General features: G+C 32.4%; 1 protein-coding gene across 1 annotated transcript in view; it reads left to right on the top strand.

Moving 5' to 3' along the window:
* Nucleotides 1–3,805: 3,805 nt before the first annotated feature.
* Nucleotides 3,806–21,037, top strand: part of LOC138937614 (guanylate cyclase 32E) — a 22,240-nt gene continuing 5,008 nt past the window's right edge. Inside the window, exons 1-12 of the mRNA XM_070304038.1 lie at nt 3,806–4,288; nt 13,889–14,100; nt 14,572–14,769; nt 15,849–15,971; nt 16,087–16,285; nt 16,855–16,932; nt 17,307–17,551; nt 18,271–18,416; nt 19,552–19,690; nt 20,087–20,183; nt 20,479–20,684; nt 20,986–21,006. Coding sequence (XP_070160139.1) covers nt 13,906–14,100; nt 14,572–14,769; nt 15,849–15,971; nt 16,087–16,285; nt 16,855–16,932; nt 17,307–17,551; nt 18,271–18,416; nt 19,552–19,690; nt 20,087–20,183; nt 20,479–20,684; nt 20,986–21,006 — 1,647 coding nt within the window. The 5' untranslated portion in view covers nt 3,806–4,288; nt 13,889–13,905. The remainder of the gene's footprint in view (nt 4,289–13,888; nt 14,101–14,571; nt 14,770–15,848; nt 15,972–16,086; nt 16,286–16,854; nt 16,933–17,306; nt 17,552–18,270; nt 18,417–19,551; nt 19,691–20,086; nt 20,184–20,478; nt 20,685–20,985; nt 21,007–21,037) is intronic.

The following is a 21,037-nucleotide window of genomic DNA, read 5'->3' as shown; positions in this document are numbered from 1 at the left end:
TATTACCTTCCTTTTATATCAATTTAAATATAAAAAATTAGACAATTTTTTAATAAAATTTTATTAAATGTTTAAAGGCAATAGTGCGATACATTTATACATGTAACGTGTCAAAATCTTTAAAATATTGTTAAAAAAGCATTATATTTTTCATTGATTTCTTTTATTATTGCATAATGAAGTCGATAAAATAAGTGTCTACTATATTTATTGAACCAAATTATTCTTTCGCATAATTTGACATTCTGCTTAAAAAACGTTTTAGCAGAATCACAAAGTTAGAGAAAAATTTTATTATCGCCTTAATAGCAGAAAGAAAGTAATCTAATACAAATTTGAATAAATTTATTAATTCTTGAGACATGATGAGAGCATACCTTGAAAATAGATGAGATTAGTAAGGAATGTTTAATTTTTTGCGCGTCAAAATGTAATTACGCCAAAGAATTTCAGATGCAAGTTAAAGGTCGTAATTAAGCACACGCGCAAAGCTAGTGAGGCAACCGCAAAAAAAAAAAAAAAGACACGATTCCCTAAAAATTAATACACGCCCCAGATATTAATATACATGGAACTCGTTCCCGTACTCATACATTTCCCGAAGATGGTCGCATTACCGTTGAATAACGATAATCAGCGCGTCAACCGCACGCCATCAATTATTTACGGTTCTTTCTTTCTCTCTCCTTTCCTTTTAGTTTCTACATTTTCAAACTTTGGATGATATTCTCACCATAATACGCAGCATAACGAGCGTTTAATGTGTCTTCTCACCTCATAACTTGATTCTCCGTTCATGCGTCTGACAAAAAGATTTAATTAACCGCAAAGAAAACTGGGTTGCGCGATAATGACCCTCGGATGAGAGATTCCGAACTAGGATAGAATTAGATGTAAGAAGAAGGGAAGAGACGATGCTACTTTATAATATAGATATTTGTCTATTATTTGAGGGCATTATATCAAGTTGATAAATTATATTAAAATGACGAGTTGACTATGTTAATGCCATAATAACATTGATGCAACTCAAGACTCTTTTCCCACTTCTCAATTACTTTACTGAATTATCTTATTCTCTCCTAATGTTTACTTTGAATATTAAATTACGTATTCTGCTTGTACTAAAGACGTCTTTCAACACATAAATATGTACATATAATTCCATGTGAAATTAGAGAAATGGAAATAAATTCGTCTCAGGCAAAGAGATTTCATCTGGAGCACGTTCACAGAGTTTAACCCTAATGAAGGATAATTGCGAAGTAATAGTAATCGGGGGGTATAAAAACTGTAATAATTTTGCGCATAAAAAGTAAGACATTTCTGAGACAGCAAAGAAAAAAAATTCAACTGCATTTTTCTGATTACGTTGACTCGTCTATAAAATCATTTCATAATTTTTCCATTGTGCTATTCACTAACAATATCATAATTTATTATAGGAATAAAAACAGTTCTCTTTTTAAATTTAAAATCAATTTTTAACAAACATATCAGGGTGCCAATAGTTAATTTAAAATTTTTTTTCAATTAAACGAATTAAGTGTTGACATTAAAACAATAAAATCTTTTCTTCTTTCTTCATTTATTTCATATAAATTTATAAATTAATTTCAAATAAAAAAAAAAAATATATATATATATATATATGTGTGTGTATGCTAAGAAATTAGCCATCAAATTTAGAAATATTCGTTTAAAGAATACTCTTTAAAATTTTTGAAAACATTCAATGAAGATTTTCTTAATCACTACACGAACAAATGATAGATTAACTGTACTTATTCTCTTGCTTTGAGAAATGTCAATCTCGAGGAACCTCTGAAATAAATTCGTGCGGCAATGTGGCCTTCCGATTCGTCTCCATATATCGTTCTACAAAGCAAGTCACGTGCGAGTGCCGCGCGTTCTTACGAACTTGCGTAACGTTTAATCGTTCGGCGTTACGAGAAAAAAGGGTTACGTGCTGCACGTCCGTCGCCTTACCGACGTGAAAAATGTATCGCGGTCTTTGTTCGCAATTTTAGATTTATTTCGATCTTTCTTACGCTGAACTATTACGTGACAAATATTTTTCAGTCGGGCACGCTTAATAAAGGAGGGATACATTTTAATTCTTCATTTTTCAGATTATCTGTCAGAGCAGGAGAAAAAAAATCTCCCTTCTGGAAACTACTGATTCGAAGAGTTGTATACGCAGTGCATGCCACACACACACACACACACACACACACATGCGCGCGCGCATGCGTATATGTGCGTGTATATATCTTAATTTGGTTTAATAAATATAAATCTAATTTTATTTGCATAGCCTAAATTTGGATTTTAATAAGCTTTTCGATTAAATTCATTCACATTTTCGATTATTCCTAGATTATTATAAAAGTTACGCGTATCATTTGTAGAAAATAAAGATTTTTAATAATTATATAGATTGTCAAATATAAACACAAATCCAACTATGTAATTACATTTGTTCGGTTTATCGGTATAAAAGTAAAGTACGTAAGTATCGAAATTTTATATCGCAATCCAATTTCTCTTTTTACTCATTTTATTAATAAAAGGAACAAAATTTAAGACTACTCGCTTATTCAAACATTTATATTCTATTTTCAGCTCGTCGAAGAAAAATAATTCGCATAAATCATTGGTTAGCGCAGAAATTTTCTCGTTGATGAAAACACTGCTGACATTGGTCTTTATTCGAGTGAATTTTTCGATCCGCTTATTATATTTTACGCGACGTTTTATACGCGTTCGGAGTTTCCCATCGTCGTTTTTTCAATATGAAATATGAAGGGTGCCATTCGAGCCCGAGAGTGCGACAGTGTTAGATTCGTGTCAGCATGGGGTGGTTTTCTTAGGAATCTCTAGGATTGGCCGCTACGGGGATGTTACGTTACACTTTATTCCCGGACAATTCTTTCGTTCTCTGATTTTGTTCCAGTGTATATTCGTTCGTCTGTATTTCAGTAGCAAAAATAAACTGACTTTTCCGAGAAGTTTCTTATATTACCCCGGAATAGCATAGTTTTATTATTTGCCGGCAAGCTATCCGTACCAATTGTTTCAAAAGTAAATTCATCGGTTTAATGAATATTATACAACATTCCCTTTATCTCTTTTCTACAAAATTATCATTTAAAAATTATTTTGCAAGAGGAAAAAAGATATTACACAAAATGATTGTATATTAACGTATATGCAGAAAAAAATGCAACAATAATTTATGCGATATAATTTCTTAAATATAATTAAATTTTCTATACTATATAATTTTTTATAAATAAATGCGTGCCATTTAATTATATATATTTTTATATTTATATAACACATTTCATATTCTTATATATTTGTTTTTTTATTCTTTCAATATCTTGTTTCAAAGTTACGTTCCAATATCGTGCCAGATACCTCCACGTTGGTACAATGCAGCTAAAAAGTAAATTACCGCGGTTCACCAGGACTGCCTTATTCGCTATTTCATTCCGTTCACGAGCCAGCGTACTCCTTTACCGCAAAAAGAGCGCCGTATGTTACGAAGCAATGTTCCCGCGGGGCTCCCTTCCTAGACCGCTCGTGTTCGGTGGATCGCGCTCATGCGCCTTGGGTGCGATTTTGGAGCGTCGAAGGAACGTGAATGGTACGACGACGACGACGACGACGACGACGATGACGATCGGGGCGACGACGACCGGGGCAACGACGATCGAGGCGACGATGTACGGGGCGATGGTGTGAGGGAAAGAGGACCGATCCGAGAGAGGACTCAGTCTGGCCGCGCGCGCCTCCGATCACTGTCGACTGTTGTTCTCACGTCGACGCGGTCTTCTCGGCACGCTTGCGAATTCCCGAATTTTGCGATTTAATCGCATACAGCGAATCTCGTTTTGCAGCTCCTCTCGAGATTCATCCCCGTGCATTTCGCCGTGCTTAGATAATTTTTTAAACCACCCAACTTTTTATTCCCTTAATCGCTCCTTGGATACGAGAGAAAAAAATAAACGACTTAGAATAGTGACCTGAAACACGGCAAACACTTGAAACTGCAAGGTGCTTGCAATTGTAAAAATAAGATACGATAGAAGAATTTTGTCTCTGTAAATCTGTTTGTTGTGTTCCAACCACCTGCTCATCTGCCATCTTTAAAAGTACGAAGCAAATGAGACGGAGAACGTGCTGCGAACAGATGAGGCGCGAGTAATCCCAAAGCAAGGACACCTCGTTGAAGGTTCCGTGTACTCGCGAATTGCAAATTACGGATACGACGAAAGGTGAGGTAAGTGAGGCATATTTATTAAATAATCAAAAATATTATCGTGTCAATAAGTAGATAAAAATTAATTAGATTAAGAAGCGCTACATAAATTTATTTTTTTATCTATGAACAATAGCTGTCTTCTCTATTTATTATAAGTATAATATTAGTTTTAAATTCTTATACTTCTATGTTGGACTGCAAATTATGAGTTGGATTGTCTTTTAAAATCTTTAATCTCTTAGGATGTATCCAAGGACAGATTTATTGTTCTTGCATGAATAAAATAAAAATTAATCATTTATGTGTTAATTAATCTTCACTTCTTCGGTTAATCGCTTCTACCGAGAAGCTTGAAATACACTTTACGATCTCTGTGGAATAATTTAAAACAGTTTAAAAATATAAAAGCGGAAACTCTAGCGAGAGTCATCATTGTATTTCGATGGGAAGTAGATGAAAACGTGGCGCGCGCGAATTATAATGATTAGTTCAACGAACGATGCTAAGAAAGAGAGCAAAGATCACACGCGACACGCAAGAATAAATGTTGCAAGATAGTCAGAATTTTCGGGAGTTGTAAATGACTTTTCGAACAAAAGTGTTACCACGTGCCAAAAGAAAGCCGAATCAATAATTTACAATACTGGGCTCTCGCGTGTCGCGCAGATCATAATAGTAGACGGACACTGTGTGTGGTAAAATAAGATGAAAGATCCAGAATTTATAGAACAGTTAAAATGTGTAAAGTTTACGTGTAAGATATTACTATCAGCGTATATACAAAAAATTTTTTCTGCAATAAATATTATCGATAAATATTTCCTTTTCTAATTGGAACACGTAAAAATTAATTAAAGAAGTAATACTTTGTCAAATAATACTTTTCAAATAATTGAGAAAACTTAGTCGATATGAAAATTGTTCCTAAGTTCCTTTTATTTTATTCTCATTCTAGATAAACTATTTTATAATTCGCGCAAGAAAGAGAGAGATCCTTATCTATTCACAAATATTAGACTCGCAAATGTTATAAGCGAGAGGGATCATATTCAAATTTGGATTTTATTCGCGCGGATGTTCCAAATCTATCGCCGGATTAATGTATTCCATGTCGAGAAGCGCGAGGGATGCCACGAATTCTCATGATACGCACGTCTCGCCGCTGAAGATTACGGATCTACCGCCGGCGGGGAATCTAGATTGGGTGAAAACCGAGCTCGAACATTCAACCCGCCCGTTAAAGGAAGTTAGAGGTACACGAGAGCGTCGCGTAATATGAACTAATTACTGGAAAATTGCGATTAAAATGCGGCGAAGTATTCGCGGCTCGACTAATGAACCTTGCGAGGAATGAACGAGAATACGAAATAAGATTGTTGGATTCTATACAAATCTTAGTACAAATTCAATTTTTTGTATTATTATTTTATATGCCTCTCGTTAACGATCTCTTCTGGATAAATTATTTCCTTCCGTTTTTTACAAATATCTATTATTATGACTATACATGTCAATTTCAACTTCAACTTTTATCTATCTATTAATCATTAATCGCTCCTCTTTTACGCGAATGGACATTAATAGATTATCGATACGTAACGTTCCATGTTTGTTAGCAGCTAACAATAACATTATCATTTACAGAGAGATGACTATCGCGCTACCCTGTACGCACGATAACTGTTACATGACATAAATAAAATACGCATTTCCGCGAATGCAACCAACTACGGTCATTCAGTTGTTTGCGAAAAAAATTGTCTCTATATAATTTATTCTCCAAACTATTCAGCTTGGCTAACAATGTTCGTGTTAACGCTGTTGTTTAGTCAAATTGACGGCGGACTATTTAAAAAATCGACGCAGGCGTGTAAAAATTGCAGGCATAGCCTGGGGAACGCACGCATGTTGACGTAATACGTAGAGGCGTGCCTAAAATTCTCTACTATATGACTCTAATACTCTACTATGTGACATAGATTCGAGATTACTTTTCTTAGGCGAAAGTTAATAGTCATGATCGCGATGAATCACATTCGCCACTCTCGAGGCCTGTTGATCAGTTCTTCTCCTATAATAATACAGTGTCGTATAATCCTCGCGGTCACGAGTGTCCTAAAAATGTTCGTTTCTCTTTCTTACGGAGATCGTTCATTTTATGCAATAAATGAATAATTACGCGATAAATAAATAAATTGCATAAATATCTTATTATAATTAAATTATAATTAACATTTTCATTATTTAATATTATTTGATATATACATTTTTCTCTGCGTTATAGCCTTCACTGACTTCTTCATATTTATGACGTAAAGAAGCGAAATTGTTGTCTTGCGTAAGCTATAATTGAACATCATACATCGATAGTAAAAAGCGCAACGGTATATATGGATTTCAATCTCGATAAATTGTCTGTCGTACGAGATTTTCAATCTCGTAGAATATACTACGATAGAGAGGTATCCAACAGAAAAGAAGCATCTCACTCCCTTCAATGAAATTTATCAGATTCCATTTAGTCCAACGCGGTAAGATCCGCAACGGTATTCGCAATCTAATAAGGTCACATACGCGCGCGTATATTTCTTTCCATTCCGCGCATTTTTCTGCAAAGGCTGTAAATTTTCGTCATGCAAACGCATATATTATAAGCTCACGTTGCATGCCAAGGTATACATACTTTAAATGCAAATCAATATTACATAATAGATTATCTAACAGCATATAAATTATGTTTCTTTACATTTTTCCTTTTCGCGAATGTGATTCTTTTTTCCACTACAGTCATATATAATTCATGTTTCATTAGCACGCGCGAAAAAACAATAAATATGCGTTTCGCACAAGAGAACGAAGTGATAAAAATCATTTAAAAAATAATTATTATCTACAAACATTAACAGAGCTATTCGATAAAATTTATAATGAATTTTACATATGCTTTTTTTCTTTTTTTTATATAAGACTTTTTTTTTCGTGAAAACTATTAAATATAGTATATTTAATAGTGTATTTCACATTCGTTTCACATATGTATATGTAGAATGACTGTGTATGATATACATATATGTATTTGCGAGTTGCCTATAGCAAATTGTAACGCAACACCTGAGGAGCTCGATTTATGAAAGAAATTGTAATAAAAACACGCTACACACTTTCAAAAACTTTTCTTCTTTTACAAAACGGAAAAAAGATATAATATAAAGACCATAACATTTATATATATATATTGTATATATAAAGAAGTATTTGTTATATACAGAAATGTTATGTAAGAGTCAAAATATAGAAGTTTGTTTAAGAGCCAAAATATTTTTAATGAAATCTGAAAAAAATCTAATAAAATCTCTATTATAGAAATTTTCTAATAAAATCTCTATTATAGAAATTTTTAATAATTAACATAATATTTACAGTTTTATTATAATAAATTACGTAAAAAGCGCGTAATAAATATAAAATGACGATAAAAAAATATTCGTATTTATCAAGTCTCGTATTAAATTTACATATTGAAAAAGCTTTAGATAAATTATTTGCGCAAATATACAATCTTGTGGAAACTATTCCGAAACTATTCCAACCCGCCTCGTAACGCACGTTGATTTAAGAACAGCAGATCTATTTGCAATCTCATGGCGTGCTAATCGCAAGAGACTTATTTAGGCCAAACGGAAATGCGCGATTTGAATATCGTATTTGTTATACGTAGCTGTTGTGAATTAATTTCCTTCGCATACTTCCTTCCTTCCATACAACCTTGATGATTTGATATAAATTACTTATCCTAAAATTGTATACTACTATTTATAGATTTAAAATATATATTAAATATATAAAAAGTAATACAAAGTAGTATACAAATATAAGCTTTCTATAATAAATATTTAATTAAAACTATAATAAGTAAATAAATAAATAAAACATTTTCTCCACTAAATCAAATTTTGGCGGGGAAATTAAAAAAATAATGCAAAAATGAAGCAATTTATATTAATGCATACCTATAACATTTATCTTTTGCTATTATCAAAATCACTTTCTATCGCACAATAAGTTCTGGTATCTTGCCAGTAACAGATTGTAAAAGATCTTTCTCACATACCGGGTACTCTCGACCGTTTAACTGCTCGTTTCTGCCCTAATGAGCGGTTCATTAGTTGCATCCAGTGCGGCTTTAAATCGTGAGCATAATCACGTGCAGATCACGTGCACATCCACGAAGATTAATTCTGCTTGATGCGCGGCCGAATTAACAAGATGAATATGGGACCGACAAATTGTTCAGCGGCACAGTAAATACGTTTTTGGTCTTTAATATTGTTGCGCTTACAACCTCGATCTCGATCGCCTTTCACGATCTGTTTCGCGCGATGAAAGAAAAAAAACGAGAGAAACAGAGGATGATATATAGACATGATTTAGACCATACTTTTAATTGTTGTTACGGTAAAAATCATTCATCGAATGCTCATTTTTCCATCCAATTGTGTCAATACTTTGTAAAAGTTTTACATAATTATTTAAAGATGAATTGAATCAAGGATAATATCGATATAATTGATTGCGCTTGACATGATTATTCTAGACAAACATAAATATTTTTGAATAACAAAATAGTGTGAAATATTATCAGTTACAAAAAGATATCATAGAATAATAGTCTATCTATCTTGTACAACAAAAAATCAGATTTATAAACATTTTTTGATATCTTTAATTCATAAACAAAATATCAATCGTATATTTTATACATCATAGTTGTTTGAAACAATAAATATGCGTTTCGCACAAGAGAACGAAGTGATAAAAATCATTTAAAAAATAATTATTATCTACAAACATTAACAGAGCTATTCGATAAAATTTATATATAATTGTATTTAATAATAATTGTTAACAATATCTGATAATTATTAACTGTATAATAATTACAGAAAATGTGTAAATATTTTTGCTAGACACAACGATGATTTATTTCTTCTAGTTTACAAACAAAATTCAACTTTCTAGATGCCATTCTAAATAAAGTTTGTATTACACATATATGCATTAATCTTTGAAATGTTATTTCGACGAAACGTATTCTGATATGTCGATAGTTTGTTACACTATTATATTTCTCTCTGCTACGAAAGCAGAAGTTCGTAAATTTTCCAATTGCAAACGAAAAAAAAAGAGCCGCGATTGTAAATCACAAGCGACAAGCCCGAAACGAGCGATTCGCGTAAAACGCGATCAACTGCGCTCGTAGACCGCTTTTCCCTCTTTCTTTCTCCCGGACGACGTAATGCACGTCACGTCGAATAAAAAAAACGCTTGCGGAGAGACTGGATTAGTCAACCGTAATTAGCGTCACGAGTTTTGCGCGCCGTCGGGCATGCTGTCAAAATGTCGGCCCGGGGGGGAAGCCTGAGCGCGATCGCTAACAACTCGTTGCGTCGTCGCGTTGCGTCCACGTGCGTTTCTGGTGTCGCAATAAAATGTAAATCGAAGTTAAAATTCTCTCTCTCTCTTTTTCTTTCTCTTTGATCGCATATAGTCATCCTCCAGACAAATTTCTCTATTTTGTCGGTTAAACCCTGGAGCGCACTCGTTATTCGATATGTAAATACACTGGCTTGTCAACATGTGTTTAGATTATTTTACATTGCATAAAACAAATGCAAAATACATTTTTATTTTTGTTACGTAAATATTGTAGATAAAATAATAGCGCGTGCAAACCACACAAATCAATTTTGGGAAAGTTTCTTTTTAAACACAGAATTGCCTCATTTTCGTATATACCATATATATATTTTATCTTCTTATTAAATTTATTACTCTTTATTCAATAGATCTCATGTAATAATGTATTTGTTGCTATTAAAATAAGGCATTCATATTTCGATGAGTCTAACACAGATATCGAGAATATATATCTTGTTAATTGTTCTGAGGAAGAGGATGGGAAGATATGCATGTCGAATGCGTGTCGAAACGCCCACGTTTCGCCACAATTATTCTATAAATTTAATATTAATCCATACAATATAAAGCAAAGGCACGTACCCGATCTGAAAGAAAAATTAATATTACACGAGGCATATTCAATAGACAAGAGACTCCTTCCCGTCTGTGAATATGTTACGTTAATTGTTACAAAGAATTAAATGCGGCAACCAATACGTCTGACAATCGACATCAAATATGTATATTTGATTACTTCATCTATTGAGAGCAACGGTTGTAATGCTTACCGGCATGATACTATTCGATAATGCAGAATTTATTTAAATGATCCTACTTGCATCGCTATTAATCATTATAATTACGTTCAATTGATTTGTCTGTGAATAATTATGTAAATGAAACACACAGTTTTATTTTAACTTGAATGAAAATTAATTTATCAGAAACATGATTAATTAATCTTTATCTATGCTTTGAAAATATTCCATTAAATGAAAGTATTCGTTAAAAGCTTTACTTTTATGTACTCCAACGATATATTTTAATTTTCTTGATTTTGTATCATTTTATTTCTATGATATTCATTGATCTAAAAACATTAAAAATGAATATATTAAAAGCTCATATTTTAAAAATACAATACATTTTTACTTTGATATACAATAAATACATCGGTGATTAAGTTAATTAAAATGCATACTTAATTAAGATAGCCATTTTATTGAACGTTATATAAACGATATATATGATCTATTCAAATGAGGTCGCGATTAAATGGTTATTTAATATAAAAATGTTAGCCAGGTCGATTTTAATCAGATAAAACTGCGTAATTGTCGTAAATAAAGCAAACAAGTAAATCCTACCAATGTATCGCTTTTAATCGCGTGATACAGGTAAACCTGAAAAAGTGGTACCGCGCTCCGTTAACCGCATTAATTCAATGGCCGGGTCGCTCGTTAATTCGCCGATTGCATTGCAATCGAGTATACAAGCTGGCCATGCTACGTTTTGACGGGACGAGAATTGACTGTCAAAACTCGGCAGGCCATAAGATTAAACGGCGACGGATCCACAGTTTGTCACTCGAGAACGTAAGCAATCGAGGTCGCGAAACCCACGTTTTAAAATTTCACCGAAGTCTATTACGCGATTAAAATGCTTCTTTTTACAAAAAACATTGAATAAAAAAATTTAATATATATTAAAATTTCATTTATATTATCTGATATATAATCCAGGTTTAGAAAAAAAAAGAAATTTAAAAATTTGCAAGATATATCTAATAAATAATAGTTTTAAAATAAAAATATATGTGACACAGAAATCAATTTGAATTAATTTTTTTTTCTTTTTTATTGCTTTGTTTATATAAAATATATTATAAATAAAGATAAACAATTTCTTTTTTTTTATATATATATATTAATTGATACATAGTATACATTAACTGTTTTTCGTGCGTATAATGAAAATTCTACTATATTTCTAATTTCTAAATTTCTATATTACTAATTTCTTATCGAATCTAACAAAACGAGAGCGCCGACAATTACGACGCATTTTTTCTCGCTAGAAAGAAATTTACAACTGACGGCGGACAAACGTACATCCGTGAAAGCGGCGTAGCAGGTAATTTAAGAACGAACGGTCAGCTCGTCGTCGGGGTTAATTGGTTCATTGCCTTTGGACAAATGCGTAGCCGAAATAACGTACAATACTCATATACGCGCAGCACATATATGGCATGCGCTCTCCTCACGAATTATCTTCCACCTCGCGTGACGTTTGTTCCGCGTCTTGCTACATGCTTTCTCCTTTACAGCCTCCCCTTACGGCAGGGAATACTGAGAAGGGCGAAATCGAAAGTGCAATTTTCATCGAAGCCGCATACACGTTCGCCGGATCCGCGATCGGCATTCCCACGATCGCATCGTCGTAGAGAATCATTATCCACCCACGTTGCGGATCCGAGCGAGCCGTGCCAAAGGGTTATCGATCAACAAGTGCGATTTAATATACGCGCTCGCCTTTTTCATGCAAATGAGTTTGCGAATCCTTCAATGTCTCGGTGACTGCGTGTGGCCTTGACGTCTTTACGTAACACTTCGCGGACCACTTAAGCGCGGTTTGTTCAACGACCCCGCGATTTGGACGGATTATTAAAATAGATCGCTATTAATAATGAGTCCGACAGCACCGACACGTACCGACTTCCGGAAGCTGATTTTGTGATAGGTATCGTGTGATGTCGCGCCGACGATCCTTCTGAAGTAGATATTATATCCAGGATTTCGGTACACGCGCTTACGCGCACCATAATATATTTACACGCTATGCTGTCACCGAGCGCGAGATATATTTTTCACGTAGACATTTATGAGAGACTCTGGCAATAAACTTCAAGTATTTTATTCTTTACGTTTTTTACCGTTGAAAGCGACCATGTGTCAAACATGATAATAAAAAAAATATGATTGTGTTTATTTATAACTAAAAAGTACATGTTTATATCTTTATAAAAATTATTAGCTTTAATTTTTTTTGAATTATATAATCAGGATAAAATAATATTTTAATAACAACTTTTTTTTTACTATACGCGCACGTCTATAAAAAAATATCTTTTAAAATATATATTATAAAATGTTTAAAAAATATATATTTTATTTATTTAAAAGCGAGTTATTTTTAAACAAGATCGATCTCTCACACACAAGTAACGTCACTCTGTATTTGTGGAGAAAAGTTTCAAGTATCTCAAGTATACGGAGAAAATGTTGAGGAAGAGGAAGTTAGGTACACCATGGGAGATTGATGGGGTTTATTGCGACCCCGTAGAGCTTACTGGTTTCATCCATTACCCACATTACAAGCACCCACCTGCATCTACCATCATGCTCTTACCGATAAACCTAGTAGACGAAAGACAAACGCGCGACTATCGCTGAAACTGATTTTACCTTCAATAATACAAGCAATGCAGTGTAAATTAATTATTGGATCAAAGGCGAATATAAACTTAATTGTGAAAATTACATTATCATAGGCTATGATATTACACTATTATTGCATGCTCGTCACAGGAAAGATGCGCGTTACACATATCAATAATATGAATATGCAATAATAGTGTAACATCGATTTTTATAGTAAATGTCTTAATTTTTTAAAATGCATTAGGATACAAAATAAAAGCAATCCCATTCATTAAAATAAAATTGGAATCTCTCTCTTTCTTTCTTCTTTCTTTTTTTCTTTTTCTCTCTTTCTTTCTCTAATATATTATCGATTTTTTATTTTTATAATTTATTTTTAAATATATTTTAATTGCTAAAATGCACGCTATCGCAACAAAGTGTCGTAATAAGCATAAATTTTAATTAAAATCCAATCTGTTATCATCTCTTATTACATGATATATATATATATATATATGATCCATTAATAAGAATTGTAATTAATTATCTCAATGATTATCTTGATATATAAAGTGCGTATGATTTATATTTTTCAAATAAAGTCTTTGGGGAACATAAAAGAAAAAAAAATCTCTTAATATACATATATAAGAGAATATTCTCGAACATATATATTCCAATAGCTTCACTTAAATCAAAATTTATGCAATATATTGGCAATACTTTCTGCACGAAGGCTTCGCATAGCTGGGCATGCTACTGGCAAATGTGGAAAGGACGTGTCTGCTATTGACGGCGATCCACGTTTTGCTCAATGATAAGAGTGTCGTCGACGCGGAGACCTTCCTATTAGGATATATCACTGGATCAAAACGACGTCTAGAGGATTTGGAGTATCAGCGACCAGGCTTTCGCATATCAGGGGCACTCACTCTCGCCGTACAAGAGGCGAGTAATCGTATCCTTACTATCCCTCTCCTCCCTCTTTCCGCCACCTCATAATACTATTGTCGACCGTGATTAACGCGGAAGCAGATAATTAAATTTAACAATTCCAATCGGGCGGAAGCATAAGCTTATCCGTTAAACGTCAATTATCTGTTTAACATCGATTAAGCGAAACTAGAGCAATTTGTGGTTGCGCGAAAGAATTATATATGTATACTTTATTGCTCTTGAAAATTGCACAATTGTTGTCACGCGACTAGAACACAATTTAAAGAATACTTTATATGAACATACGAGAAAAAATTTTTTGAAATGATATGTATAGGCTTTACACGAGATATATCATGATAAACATTGTTATTAAGATTTCATAAAAAATTCGATATATTAGATTCAATAAATTTATTATTTTCTAATAACCTTCGATCTTTTTATCTGAAATATTCTTCTTAAATAGTACTTGGAATACAGGTAAACGCTGGCGAGCTTGGTAGACGAGGGCACAAGTTGGAATTTCTCGTTGCCGAAACTTATGGTGAGGAAGAAACTAGCATTTTAACTGTGGCAGATTTGTGGAGGAAAAACGTTAGTGCTTACATCGGTCCGCAAGAAACTTGCATTCACGAAGGCAGAATGGCCGCTGCATTTAACATTCCAATGATATCCTATGTAAATAACTTTTTTTTCTATAATAATCATATTAATTTTTGTACCCGTTTTATTAAAGATGTATCGATGTGCTTCAAATCCAGTTTCCCCTTTGCATACAATAAAATTTCTTCTATTTCTTGCTCGTCTCGCGTATTGCATAACGTTATAACCTGATTGCAAAAATTCCATACAGAGAGAAAAGTGTTTATGGCTAGCAATTTTCGCACTCCAGTTTCTTCTCAGTAAGCAGTTTTTATTTGATGCAATGAAAGAGAACTTTCAGCAAAATGAATAAAAAACTTAAGATACTGGAAAAATAAAATATTCTATTAATAGCTAAATGGAAACCTATTGAAAAAAAAACAAATAAAAATAGTGGATTCAATAGTATTTGTTTTTATATATAGCTGATTTTATATTAGCATTTTTTTCTATGACATAAATATTTTTAAGAAATCTTATTTATTTATAAATCTCTCTTACATACATTCTCTAAATATTTATTAAAATCCAATAGCTATAATTAATATGAGTTAATTTTTATTGATTAATATATTTAATGTAAAAATATTTTATATTTTTTGATAAAGAGAAAAAAAAATCTATCATAATTTTTACAAAATAAAAAGATAATATAAATATAAAATATTAGAACTTTGACAATTTTATTAGAATATTAGCAATTTTTGTGTGAGATAGCAATTTTTGTCACTTAGAAACTATTTCACATAATTGCGGAAAATATGAAATATTTTCAAGAATAGCATATACTTTATAAAAAATAATGTTCGTCGAAATATACGAACACCAGTGATATTCTACTCAAATCTCGAAAAGAACAGTGCATAATAACACAAATGATCTCCGCGAATTTCTCGCAATCGTCTTTCTCTCGTTTCGACGTGATTTGGTAATCCAATGTGCAATTTGTTCCCAAGAGGAACGAACTATTATATAAAATAAATTATACTCGACGAATATGAATACACGGTTCTGACTTTGCCAACATTAAGATGGCATATACACATATAAATAAAACTAAAAAAAAAAAAAAAAAAAAAGGAAATTTGATTAATGACTGTTGTTGTATTTTCTAGTTTTGCACACACCACGAAACGTCAAATAAGAAAGAATTTCCAACATTTGTAAGAACGAGGCCACCCGATACGCAAATCTCAAAATCCGTTGTTTCTGTTTTGTTGGCATTCAACTGGACAAAAGTGAGTACAGTGTTTGTTTTTTTTTTGTTCTTTTGTTTATTTCTTTATAATAAAAATGTGTTATCTTTTTATAATATATATTTTAAAATATATTTTTAATATTTCTTATCTTTAGGTAACGTTCATGTACATGAATTCAACAATGTTTGAATTCAACAAAATGTCCACAATAGCCACGACAATTCTTACGTCTTTCGAAGCGGCCGGAATTAGCGTGACGTACCTTCGATCTTGGAGCGAACCTTATTATGTAGATACGCACATGCAAAATCCTTTTCACAAACACGTTAGAGAAACATTTCGAAAAACTCGAAGTGAGTAACGAAAACATATTTCGATTTAAATAATAATCATTCGCTTACGCGTTACTGTATTTATCAAAAAGAAATCGTAGCTTCACAACTTATAATATATTTTTCATCATCGATATTTGATTTCGAAGTATGTAGGTCAGTTTCTATAACATTAATCTTTTCACGCGGGCTTTCATTTCTAGTTCAAAGGTTCAGTTCATCGTCCGATGATATGTATCTTTTCTCAATCGACTTGCATGTACGAATCAAAATAAACTACCCGCATTTTAATTCTTTAATTTATACCGCGACAAGATACGGAATGAAACTTACAGTTAAAAAACAACTACCCGCATACTGAAGCAAGTATGCTAACTCGTGAATAGATACAGCTTGTTACTCGTTTCATTAGTCACACATCTATTTGAATGTATTAAGAGACCGAGTACTAAAAATAAACATATACGTGACTGGTTTTAGCAATCCCGATTCGATAAAGCGGATGCGCTAGACCGATAGATTACAAACCGGAAAGAAGTTTCGATGACGCGATTTTCTTAATATAAATAACATTTGAAATGGCATTACAGTTTACGTGATTCTTGGGGAGTATTTTGAGCATATTGGTCTCTTGATGGCTCTGGACGAAATGAATCTCTTGACAAAAGGTATAAATATTTATAGCTATGAAATAATTGTAACATGTATATTATATCGAAGAGTAACTGACTCATTAATCATAATATTAATGTCAACTTTCACGCATCACGCATATGATCGTATCATAAATCGAATATGTTTCAAAATAGATAAAGTAAAAAAAAAAAATAATAATAATAACTGAAAAAAAGATACTGCATTATTTAATAATTCATACTTTCATCATTGTCATATAATCATTAATAATAATATAAGATACGGCAAAAAAATATAAGCTTTTTTTAGCCGCGAGTAATATCATTTTTCATATAGTTTTATAGAGTTTCTTGTGTCCTTTTTATCGTCTATTGTAATGGATAATATTTACTGCATTTTATGATAGGCGAATATTGGGTTGTCGGCGTCGACATCGAACAATATGATGAGAAGCGGCCGGACAAATATCTTCGCGGATTATGGCAGAAGGAGATGGATCTATCAATCGTGAATGCGTATCGCAGTTACTTCAGCATTGTCGCGTCAGCTCCAATTAACTTTATGAATTTTACTCGGCTGGTTAATAAATACAGGCAGAAACCGCCGTTCAATTTTACCAATCCATTGGCAAAAGTCGGAGGAATAGTTCAGGTGACTATTAAAAACGATGATTAGATTAAGAAAACATGTTAAAAAACTCACCCCTCATGTAAATTTAAAAATACAGTCTTATGAAACTCGGATTTTCTCTTTACCTCTTTCTATTATATTTTTTTTAAGGTTTAGAATCTTCTTTATTATTTTTTTTAATAGTAATTTAACTTACAATTAGAGAAACCAATTAAAGTTCTTTATTTCTTATCGAAATAGAAAAATTATGACTTATAAAGTTTGCACACATGAATATCCCCATATATTTAATACTATTTATTTTTTCATGTGTTACAAAATATTATGTTCTTATTGTTGTAAAAATTGTTCTCATACGTAATTCTTTTAAAAGCGATTTATTAGTGAAAAGAAAAGCCATCTATATATCCAAAAGTTTAACTCGTATTAAAACATTGTACGCTAATCATGAGTTATAGTGCAGGCAAATTGAAGTGCGCACTCATGTTTGTATAATAATATATATCGTATATTATCCATCGGGGACCGCATTATAAATAACAATCTTCTCTACATGCGGCGAATTATCCGCAGCATCTCCAAAATTATCACACTCGTTCGCTCTGTTATTATCGTCTTCTTTGCGACTACTCGTCAATATATGTAATCCGGGAGCGATATCTCTCGAACGAATCGCATGACGTACAACCGCATTCACCCCCAATTTCGAAGCGTAATCGTTACCTCATGTTATAAGGCAGATCGTACCGGAGACAGCGTACCTGTACGACGCGGTGCACCTTTACGAGAGATCGCTGCTGCGTGCGCTCGACGAGAACCGGGACCCAAGGAACGGCCGGGAGATGGTGTCGGCTCTACACGGTGTTCATTATCGAAGCGCAATGGGGTACGTGTGTAAGGAAATATGAAATAAAAGCGCGAGCGCGATCGTTGCGTCGTAATGTTTTACGACATGCAAATCAGATGCCTTACGTGGAGAATGTCACCCGGTAATTTCTCTCACCCGTGAGGCCAAGCCGAAGGAGAGTCGCGCTTGTACGCGTGCGATGTATTTTCGGCGAAGTAATTACCGTTTGCATACCGTAACGAGGTCGTCGAAGTCGGAAGCTAAACGATTTATCATCCGAGATCGCCGCGCTAAGATTTGTGGCTCGGTGATTAAGCCAGAGTTATTATGCGTCCTTCTCTCGACGGATGAGAACGCCCGTCGGGGAAAAGAGATTCGTCTGACGATTAAAAACGAATGTTTCGCGTTTTTATGAAGATGAAACGAAAGTGTTCGTCCAACGGGAGACGTTTCAATCTTTTCGCTAGAGTATCCATCTGGCATCGGGTATTTCGTTACTAATAAAATACCAGAATTTCTGTCACAATGTATATATTGACGGAAATGGAAATCTCAACACCAAGATGGAGTTGTGCTGGCCGAATGAAAATTACACAGAATCTTTGTTTACATATGTATTTATTATTATTATTATTTTTTTATTTTTATTATTATATATATTGTTATTATATATATATAATAAAATAAATAAATAAATAATAATAATAAATACGTAAATACTTATGTAAACAAATATTCTGTATAATTTTCATTCGCCCAGCATAACTCCTTCTTGGTGTCGAGATTTTCATTTCCGTCAATTTATGTAAAGTACTATCATATTTTATTATATAAAAAATAATATTTATATATAGTTTTTTTTTTCGAATCAAAATTACACTCGACAAAAAGATGTCGATCAGAAAGCATTATGTTAAACAATTTATACATATAATCTTATTATTTGATATTGTATATATATATATTTTAGCGTGTATTTTCTAATTTAATCACTTTTTAATTTTTTATAATTAATATAAACGTGCGAAATTTCCTCGATTGCAATAAAATATTGTGAATACGCGTATTAGAATCGTCTTGTAATTCAACCATTCTATCTATCTAATGGATCGAACTGACATGAGCCTAAGTGAGTGTAACGGAATTCGCACATTATACGCATAATCAATTCTAGCTATATGGTCTATATGGATGAGAATGGAGATGCTGAGGGAAATTACACGCTAATTGCATTAGATGATCGATCTACAAGAGGTTATGGACTTTATCCAATAGGTTATTTCGTTGGAAAAGAGCAAGACACAAATTTACCAGTAAGAAAATTATTTTTCTTGCCAAAACATTATTTTTATCTTCAAAACAAAGGAATATTACTAAGAGAATAGTTATAATACAATATTATACATCGACAGATATGATACAAATTTAATATTATTAAACATTTAAAGTCTTATACTATTACAATCTTACTAAGAGAAAAAAATATATACTTTTCTTTAATGCTGATTCTTTAAAACAACTAATCGTCATTTCACAATTTGAAATCAGAAAGAAGAATAATGCATGCATAGAATTAGACTAGAATATTTAATTATTTATCTTTCTTATAAATTGTAGAACTGCATTGATAAATAATTATAGCTATTGTAAATAAAAGTTAATAAAAATATAATAAATAATATAATAAAAATAACTCTTCTCATCTGTAGACACTTCGCTTAACAAAAGAAATATTATGGCTTTTTGGAGATAAGGGACCACCAGTTGCAGAACCTTATTGCGGATACCACGGTGAAAAATGTAATTGTAGGTAAAATATATATAAATCTTTATATTTAATTAATTATATGCAAATATGCTTCTCCCTATTTAATTATTTGTTTATCAATATCTTTATAAGTACACAACTTTGTCATCGTTTTCTTTTCCCACGAAAATTAACATATATTAATATGTTTGATTCTTTTTTACAAAAATATATATGATACACATGTTTTGAAAACAGGAATTAAATATAATATTTGAATTTAATATTTCCTCTAAAGTATATACCTTCGTAATAAAAATTCTTCGTAATAATATTGATTGAATGCTATTGCAGCTTACACCGGTGAAATTGTAGGAGGTATAGCCGGTGCATTGCTGCTCATTATCGCAGCAGTCGTTCTGGTTCTTTATAGAAACTGGAAGTATGAGCAAGCATTAGATAGTTTGCTTTGGAAAGTAAATTACAAAGACATCCAGATCAAGGTGCAGAAGGACGAAACAGTTGGAGCCAACGAGACGTCTGTCAAATGCAATTCCAAGGTAATTGTCTGTTTTTATGTTGCTGCCGCTTCAATACCGCTATTCTCGAGGAAATTTTTGTTCCCGATTTTTTTTTTTTTTTTTTGTACGATTGATCGCATAGTAATCGAAATCACATTCGTGATACATTTATCTCACTCACAAACTATTATTCGAGTTTTTAGATTCAACGTTTTGATAAATTATTACAGAGTTTTCATAAATCTGCAGAATATATTTTTGTTTTACGAAAAATATTTAAAATCATAAAATAACCATGGATATATATTATGATTATATTAATATTTTCTTCTCGTCAAAGCCACCGACAACGCAACCTATAGTACGAACAGTACTCTGCGTTGATACCACTG

The sequence above is a fragment of the Polyergus mexicanus genome, unplaced genomic scaffold (genome assembly GCF_030449975.1).
Source record: "Polyergus mexicanus isolate NDT 795.1 unplaced genomic scaffold, iyPolMexi1.0 SCAF_1, whole genome shotgun sequence".
Lineage (NCBI taxonomy): Eukaryota > Metazoa > Arthropoda > Insecta > Hymenoptera > Formicidae > Polyergus > Polyergus mexicanus.
The sequence above is the reverse complement of the archived record's forward strand: the minus strand, read 5'-3'. Positions and strand labels throughout refer to the sequence as shown.